Below are 9,653 nucleotides of genomic sequence, written 5' to 3' on the forward strand. Positions count from 1 at the left end.
GTACTTAAGATGGCGGTAACAATTGTGGGGTGGGGGAGGGAAGAGAGCTGTTTGGGAGGGATCAGGGGGTGGGATGTGTCAGGTGGGAGGCTGATCTCTAAAATTAACCCTGCAAGCTCCCTACAAGCTACCTAATTTAACCCCTTCACTGCTGGGCATAATTCACGTGTGGTGCGCAGCATCATTTATCGGCCTTCTAATTACCAAAAAGCAACGCCAAAGCCATATAAATCTGCTATTTCTGAACAAAGGGGATCCCAGAGAAGCTTTTACAACAATTTCTGCCATAATTGCACAAGCTGTTTGTAAATAATTTCAGTGAGAAACCTAAAATTGTGAAAAATGTAAAGTTTTTTTTTTTATTTGCTCGCATTTGGCGGTGAAATGGTGGCATAAAATATACCAAAATGGGCCTAGATCAATACTTGGGGTTGTCTACTACACTACACTAAAGCTAAAATTAACCCTACAAGCTCCCTACAAGCTCCCTAATTAACCCCTTCACTCCTGGGCATAAAACACGTGGGGTGCGCAGTGGCATTTAGCGGCCTTCTAATTACCAAAAAGCACCCACAAAGCCATATAAGTCTGTTATTTCTGAAAAAGGGGATCCCAGAGAAGCATTTACAACCATTTGTGCCATAATTGCAGAAGCTGTTTGTAAATAATTTCAGTGGGAAACCTAAAGTTTGTGACAAAATTTGTGAAAAAGTGAACTTTTTTTTTTTTTATCGCATTTGGCGGTGAAATGGTGGCATGAAATATACCAAAATGGGCCTAGATCAATACTTTGGGATGTCTTCTAAAACAAAATATATACATGTCAAGGGATATTCAGATATTCCTGACAGATATCAGTGTCCCAATGTAACTAGCGCTAATTTTGAAAAAAAGTGGTTTGGAAATAGCAAAGTGCTACTTGTGTTTATTGCCCTATAAATTGCAAAAAAAGCTAAGAACATGTAAACATTGGGTATTTCTAAACTCAGGACAAAATTTAGAAACTATTTAGCATGGGTGTTTTTTGGTGATTGTAGATGTGTAACAGATTTTGGGGGTCAAAGTTAGAAAAAGTGTGTTTTTTTCCATTTTTTCCTCATATTTTATAATTTTTTTTTTTAGTAAATTATAAGATATGATGAAAATAATGGTATCTTTAGAAAGTCCATTTAATGACGAGAAAAACGGTATATAATATGTGTGGGTACAGTAAACGAGTAAGAGGAAAATTACAGCTAAACGCAAACAGTGCAGAAATGTAAAAATAGCCATTGTCATTAAGGGTAAGAAAATTGAAAAATGGTCCGGTCATTAAGGGGTTAAATTAGCTAAAGTAGAAAACCCCCCCACTAAATTACAGAAAATAATAAACAAATTACAGATATTTAAACTAATTACACCTAATCTAAAAAGCCCTATTAAAATAAAAAAAAGCCCCCCCAAAATAAAAAACCCTAGCCTAAACTAAACTACCAATAGCCCTTAAAAGGGCCTTTTGCAGGGCATTGCCCCAAAGTTATCGGCTCTTTTACCTGAAAAAAAAAAAATACAAACAACACCCCCAACAGTAAAACCCACTGCCCACACAACCAACCCCCCAAATAAAAAACTATCTAAAAAAACCTAAGCTCCCCATTGCCCTGAAAAGGGCATTGCCCTTAAAAGGGCAGTTAGCTCTATTGCAGCCCAAAGTCCCTAAACTAAAAAGAAAACCCACCCAATACACCCTTTAAAAAACATAACACTAACCCCTGAAGATCGACTTACCAGGAGAAGTCTTCATCCAAGCCAGGTCGAAGTCCTCAACGAAGCCAGGAGAAGTCTTCATCCAAGCAGGGTGAAGTGGTCCTCCAGACGGGCAGAAGTCTTCATCCAGACCGCATCTTCTATCTTCATCCATCTGACGCGGAGCGTGTCCATCTTCAAGACATCCAACGTGAAGCATCCTCTTCATCCGGAGTCTTCTTACTGAATGAAGATACCTTTAAGTGACGTGATCCAAGATGGCATCCCTTAGACTCTGATTGGCTAATAGAATTCTATCAGCCAATCGGAATTAAGGTAGAAAAAATCCTATTGGCTGATGCAATCAGCCAATAGGATTGAAGTTCAATCCTATTGGCTGATCCAATCAGCCAATAGGATTGAGCTTGCTTTCTATTGGCTGATTGGATTCTATTGAGCTTGCATTCTATTGGCTGCTCCGCGTCGGATGGATGAAGATAGAAGATGCCGTCTGGATGAAGACTTCTGCCTGTCTGGAGGACCACTTCGCCCGGCTTGGATGAAGACTTCTCCCGGTAAGTCAGGGGTTTAGTGTAAGGTTTTTTTAAGGGTGTATTGGGTGGGTTTTATTTTTAGGTTAGGGACTTTGGGCTGCAATAGAGATAGATATGTAGTCTTGAGAAAGGCCTAGTCGAGGCCGAAACGCGTAGGCATACTGGTGAGCTTGGTTTTAATTACCATTATTGTCCATTATATACAGTGTTGCACTATTGGTTTTTCTTTTGTTTCCCTCTAGGTTTTTTTCGTTGTCATTATTTTGTTTTAAGGATTTTTATTGTGGATTTTTGATATCAAACACACTGATTGTGCATAAACTCACATGACTCAGATTTTTTCTCACATTTTTTAATCAGCAGTTCTGCGTTGTGTTTATTAGGACCAACACCACTCTTTTTGGATTGCTCAATCTGTTTTTTCCACATTTTTTCATATATTTTTTCATACTTTATCACATTTTTTCAAATTTGACTTTATCACATTGGATTTTATTCATACCGATTTCTAAGTGTGTTTCAAGTTATTTCATATTTCCTCACGGATTTCAATTGGAGTTTGGATCATCTTTTTTAAACTTCTCTTATCATCCACAGTTGATTAAACATCACAACACAGTTTTGCAAGTCACGTTGGAGGATACACCCACGGATTCACACGAACTTTCACAGTTAGCTTTATGAACACATTTTGTACATTTTTGATTTTCATTGGACCTTTTATTATTATGTCTACCCACTACGGTTTCTAGTTTTTTTAGTTTGTCTCAAGTATATTACACTTGTGAATCCTATTATAGGACTGCCCTGTTTTGATCTACTGTATATTTCATCTCGTAGAGATTTTATAATTATTTTGTATCCCAGTTTTTAGATAAGTCAGACATGGATCCATGCATATGATTATAATTTTAATGTATATGTAATATTTTTATATTAAATTGTGTTATCGTATCTAGCCTTTTAAGCTATTTAGCGCTTACTCTCACCACAATAATTATTATCTTTTTCTGGTTAGCCTACTAGGAGGCTACCTTGTTAGTAAGCATAAGGCCCATTTGTAGCGCTCGGTCCACTTCCCTTTTCTAATGGTGTTTAAAGCTGGAGTATTTAAACTGAGAGTAAACACCAAAAATGTTATTGTTTAAAAAGATAAATAATCCCTTTATCACCCATTCCCCAGTTTTGCATAATCAACACTGTCATATTAATATACTTTTTACCTCTGTAATTACCTTGTATCTAGGCTTCTGCAGGCTGCCTCCTTATCTCAGATCTTTTGACAGATTTGCATTTCAGACAATTAGTGCTGACATCCTCTAGCTGCAAAAAACTGTTGAATGCATTCAGATAAGAGGTGTCTTTCAAGGCATCAGAAATTACCATATGAGCCTACCTAGGTTTAGCTTTCAACAAAGACTACCAAAAGAACAAAGTAAATTTAATGATAAAAGTACATTGGATAGTTGTTTAAAATGGCATGCCCTTTCTGAATCATGAAAGTTTAACTTGGACTTTACTGTTCCTTTAACCACATGCAAAGATAAATATTTAAAGACATATAATGATATCTTGCAACGTTTTGCTTTGCAGATGCTACACAACAAGCATGTGATGGTTCGTGTTGGCGGAGGATGGGAGACATTTGCTGGATACTTATTAAAGCATGACCCTTGCAGGATGCTCCAGATATCCCGTGTGGATGGAAAGACATCTCCAATTCAAAACAAGTCTCCCAGTATAAAAGATATGAGCCCGGATACGTACTTGGTTGTTTCCGCTCATTATAAAAGCAAGAAAGAGATCAAGTGAAAACATTTGATGAGCTCATTAGTAAAACACAAAGGGTTAACGTATCCTCTGTAATTCTTTTAGTATTGTTCTTTAAATTTAGCCTTAAAAGTGCAATTTCTTGTGGGACCAAAGTTAAAGTACATTTAAGGGCATGTACCGTAATCTTCTAAATTAATGGCTCACATTCCAATCCATTAGAGTCATTTAAATGAACTTCAAATGCAAAATTTTTTGTTTAATTTTGGTTAAAGTGAAGGTAAACTTTGATGAATGAAAGCCCGTTTTTTAAAAAATACTATTAAAAACAGGGGCACTTTCATTCATCAAAGTTTACAAAGCAGCCGTTTTGATTAAAAACTTACCTCTCTTCTTTACACAGCCAGAGCAGCTTCCCCCACTCGGAGAGCCTCTCTTCACACGCCATCAATGACTAATCCAGCTTCCTCCAATCACGGCTTTCCCCCCAGGATAGTCATTGCCTGAGTCCATGCCGTGATTGGAGGAAGCTGGATTAGTCATTGATGACGTGTGAAGAGAGGATCTCCGGGTGGGGGAAGCTGTTCTGGCTGTGAAAAAAACAAATCAAAACGGCTGCCTTCTTAACTTTGATGAATGAAAGTGCCCCTGTTTTTAATAGTAATTTAAAAAAGCAGGCTTTTATTCATCAAAGTTTACCTTCACTTTAACTTACCTGAAGTATGTTTAAAATAAAAACAGCAACTGTTTAATTTACATACAGATTATGTAAAAATAGAAAAAGATACAAATAAAGTATATTAATCCTGGTTAGAGGATGTTGCAGATCTTAAAGTGAATGTCAATTTTGATGCTAAAGTGCCCAGTTTTTAAAAATTCGATTAAAAACAGGGGCACTTTAATTCATCAAAATTTATTTCCCTCCTGTTTTGAAAAAAACTTACCTTTTAATCTTCACAGCAGCTCCAGCTTCCTCCAGTCATTGCAAGCCATTTCTGAGTCTGACATCAGAAATGATGGATAGGTCATCCTCCAATAACAGCTTCCCCCCCGGGGGAATCAGTGTCTGATTCAACGCTGTGATTGGAGGAAGCCGGATTCCTCATTTTAGACCCAGGAAGAGGCTTTGCGACAGGTGGAGGAAGCTGGAGCGGCTGTCAAGTTTAAAAGGTAAGTTTTTTTTCTCAACGGGAGTGAAATGTAAATTTTGATGAATTAAAGTGCCCCTGTTTTTAATCAAATTTTTTTAAAACCGGTACTTTAGCATCAAAATTGACATTCACTTAATTGGAATCAGATGATATGTTGTCAAAAATAAAATACGGTAGCATGATATGCACAAATATAGTTATTTTTCACTTAACATGTAATATTAATAATCATTTAAATTTGGAATATTTTATCATTTACTTTTTAAAATGTGGAAACAAGTAATTGCAGTTGTAAATTAACGTTCTCATGATCCCATTTTAGTTTACAAATGTTATAGTTCAATAGTGTTAATTTTAGCTATGTGTTTTTTTAACATTATTTTTTATTAAGCTGGGAAGTGATCATGTTTATTGCTCTATATCATTTGACAAAACAAATGGGGAAAATTAATAACCTCAAAAAACACTTTAAAATCTGTGCAAAACAGTGTTTTCTAGACAACTGGAAAACAGCTATCAAATTCTTTCAATGTAAACTAGTGTTGAAGTTTACGTGGTGTGAAAGGGTAAAAAATTAGAAAATCATTCCAAAAACAGGTTTTTAAAACCCTTTGAAAAATTATGTGTCACTTTTCACAATTTAATGGATTGGAATAGACCTCAATGTCTTAAACAGTGCTAAGCATATTTATTCATTATAAAATGTGTCTTCAACCTGTATTTGTTTGAAATTCTTTCATTTGTTTTCTTTTTGTTCACTGGCAAAGTGAATCTCCTTCCAGATAGGCATTAGATAAGCTGTTATGAAGGGTGAAAACCTTTTTGATATTGTTTGGAATATTTTTTTATATTTGCTTCTTAGAACTGCTCAAAAAATACATATTTTTATAGGGTTTTTTTTTGTTAATTCCTTTGAACAAAATGAGTTATTTTATATTCCTTTGAAAAAAAAAATTCTATCAAAAAAGTTAATATTTTGTCCTAATTCTTGTTGATCATCGTTCAATAATTTTAGACTATTTTTTAACTTTTTTTTGGGGGGAGTCTAAATTCATTCTATAGGATGCAACATGATTTTCTAAGTGGTAGATGCTTTGGAGTTGAAAATAAAAATACCATGTTACCTTACAAGTAGATAAGCAAAAACTAATATATTGCCAGCTTCTAGGTTTTATTTTAGTCACAGATGCACAATGTCAGAAACCCTGGGCAGACACATTGACTACAATATATCCATAGTAATGAGTAGAAACCCTATGCTCTTATTTTAATCTTACATAGCACATGGTTTAGGCAGTGTAATAGTGAAACAGCTGATTTCTACTACTGAAGGGCTTACAAGCTACAATTATTCTAGAATGTATGCATTTCTTGTTTTTTCTTTCTTCCTTTCTCTTTTTCTTTTTTATCATAAGAACAAACAGAATAGAATATTTTTGTAGGTCAAAATCCCCTTGAAAACCAAAGATATGGTAACAAAAAAAAAAACTATGTTATTTCTCCCAAGAAGTCTATAAAAACTCCAGGAAAACAGTTTATTTCAATTAAACTTCCCTCAATACATTCAAGCCTAAACAAGTGATGCACAAGACCAATCCAAGCGCACAATTCAAGTGTAGATTTAATAGTAACAATAGACAATAACTTACAGGAAATTAAAATGAAGAGTGCATTAAATAACGGGAACCTCCCGTATTCCTTCCCCAGGCCACGGGAATAGCTGCCTTCCACCTGCTAAATTGCGAAGTAGTGATACTTTTAGATTATAGAACTATGATACCTATTATCACTCAAGCGTAGGTACAATCCCACTAAATAGATATGTGAATCATTTCATTTCTTGTTTCTTAGTGAAACTAATGTTGAAAATGTCCAAGGTCTGTGGCATTTGGAACATTTCAGCGCAAGATTTATTGAAGTAAACAGATATTTGTGTGTTGCACTTTTACTCCAATAAATCAGGTTCCAAAATGAGCTGAATGCCACAGACCGCTGTTATTTTCAGCATTTCCTGCAGTATTAAATTCTGAAATAATGCACATATCTACCACTCAACATCTTGAAGTAACTGTATATCTAATAGATGTTGACTATTTCTCAAGTAACTACGGAAGACAAATACCTCTGGGTTTAAATAAAATGTAATTATCACATGATATAGCTGGACAGTCAAGTAGATTAAGAAAGGAATTAGGTGTTTTCATTTTTTTTGAATAACAGTATTTTAGCTTTGCAGGTTTTAGTAAGATGGAAAAAGAACATAAATGGTAAGAACTAAACCGACAAATGAGACAAAATAATGCCCTAATTATCATATTAATCCATAAATACACCAACAACTGTGGATACTATGTGGTCTCTTAGTTTGTTCCAGTGCAATGGGCTGTCAATGACACTTTCATGCCGTCCTGCAAATACACAGCAAAACCTGGTATCCATTATTCTCCAGAGTGTGGCATTCCCATAGAGTCATTCTGATAGCAAACCCTCTAGCTCCGCACTAAGACAGCATAGACTAATCATTTTGTACTCTCCAAGTTTGGGGAACCAAGCCTTATAATTTTACATTAAAACCTTCAGGACTGTTTTGCAAAGTCTTGAGGTTTCAAAAACACCCAGATAAATTATATAATATACAGCAGTTAACCTGTTAATGGGGTTGATTCCAATAATTAGAAAACAAATCAACTAATTAATGTACACATATGCCCAGAGACTTTAACCCTTTCACTGCTAAGCCTTTTTTCACCCCAGTGCTAAACCAATTTTGAACTTTTTTGCTACTTTGATTTAACCCCTTAATGACCGGACCATTTTTCAATTTTCTTACCCTTAATGACAATGGCTATTTTTACATTTCTGCAGTGTTTGTGTTTAGCTGTAATTTTCCTCTTACTCATTTACTGTACCCACACATATTATATACCGTTTTTCTTGCCATTAAATGGACTTTCTAAAGATACCATTATTTTCATCATGTCTTATAATTTACTAAAAAAAAAAATAATAAAATATGAGGAAAAAATGGAAAAAAACACACTTTTTCTAACTTTGACCCCCAAAATATGTTACACATCTACAATCACCAAAAAACACCCATGCTAAATAGTTTCTAAATTTTGTCCTGAGTTTAGAAATACCCAATGTTTACACGTTCTTTGCTTTTTTTGCAATTTATGGGGCAATAAATACAAGTAGCACTTTGCTATTTCCAAACCACTTTTTTTCAAAATTAGCGCTAGTTACATTGGAACCCTGATATCTGTCAGGAATACCTGAATATCCCTTGACATGTATATATTTTTTTTTAGAAGACAACCCAAAGTATTGATCTAGGCCCATTTTGGTATATTTCATGCCACCATTTCACCGCCAAATGCGATCAAAAAAAAAAAAGTTCACTTTTTCACAATATTTGTCACAAACTTTAGGTTTCCCACTGAAATTATTTACAAACAGCTTCTGCAATTATGCCACAAATGGTTGTAAATGCTTCTCTGGGATCCCCTTTTTTCAGAAATAGCAGATTTATATGGCTTTGGGGTTGCTTTTTGGTAATTAGAAGGCCGCTAAATGCCGCTGCGCAGCACACGTGTTTTATGCCCAGGAGTGTAGGGGTTAATTAGGGAGCTTGTAGGGTTAATTTTAGCTTTAGTGTAGTGTAGTAGACAACCCCAAGTATTGATCTAGGCCCATTTTGGTATATTTTATGCCACCATTTCACCGCCAAATGCGAGCAAATAAAAAAAAAACGTTACATTTTTCACAATTTTAGGTTTCTCACTGAAATTATTTACAAACAGCTTGTGCTATTATGGCAGAAATTGTTGTAAAAGCTTCTCTGGGATCCCCTTTGTTCAGAAATAGCAGACATATGGCTTTGGCGTTCCTTTTTGGTAATTAGAAGGCCGCTAAATGCTGCTGCGCACCACACGTTAATTATGCCCAGCAGTGAAGGGGTTAAATTAGGTAGCTTGTAGGGAGTTTGCAGGGTTAATTTTAGAGATCAGCCTCCCACCTGACACATCCCACCCCCTGATCCCTCCCAAACAGCTCTCTTCCCTCCCCCACCCCACAATTGTTCCCGCCATCTTAAGTACTGGCAGAAAGTCTGCCAGTACTAAATAAAGGAGTTTTTTTTTTTTTTTTTAAATAAAAATAATAAAATATTTTAGCTGTGATGGACCCCTGCCTTAGCCCCAACCTCCCTGATCCCCCCTCCAGCTCTCTAACCCTCTCCCCTACCTAATTACCGCCATCTTGGGTACTGGCAGCTGTCTGCCAATACCCAGTTTGGCCCCAAAAACCCCCCAAAAAGTATTTTTATTTTATTTTTAACTTTAAGACTATTTCTGTAGTGTAGCAGCCCCCCCCCCCAAAACCCCCACCCCCTCCCCCTCCCAGATCCTTTTATATTTCAAAAAAAAAAAAATCTCCCTTTTTTGCCCTCATT

At 35.8% G+C, this 9,653-nt stretch overlaps 1 protein-coding gene across 2 annotated transcripts in view; it reads left to right on the top strand.

The window, feature by feature from the left end:
• GAS2 (growth arrest specific 2) overlaps positions 1-4,448 on the top strand; it is a 463,160-nt gene extending 458,712 nt beyond the window's left edge. For both annotated transcript variants that reach the window (XM_053720381.1, XM_053720382.1), the window contains one exon: positions 3,873-4,448. In XM_053720381.1, the coding sequence (XP_053576356.1) occupies positions 3,873-4,091 (219 nt within the window). In that variant the 3' untranslated portion in view covers positions 4,092-4,448. The remainder of the gene's footprint in view (positions 1-3,872) is intronic.
• The last annotated feature ends 5,205 nt before the right edge of the window (positions 4,449-9,653 follow it).

This window comes from Bombina bombina, chromosome 7, assembly GCF_027579735.1.
Source record: "Bombina bombina isolate aBomBom1 chromosome 7, aBomBom1.pri, whole genome shotgun sequence".
NCBI lineage: Eukaryota > Metazoa > Chordata > Amphibia > Anura > Bombinatoridae > Bombina > Bombina bombina.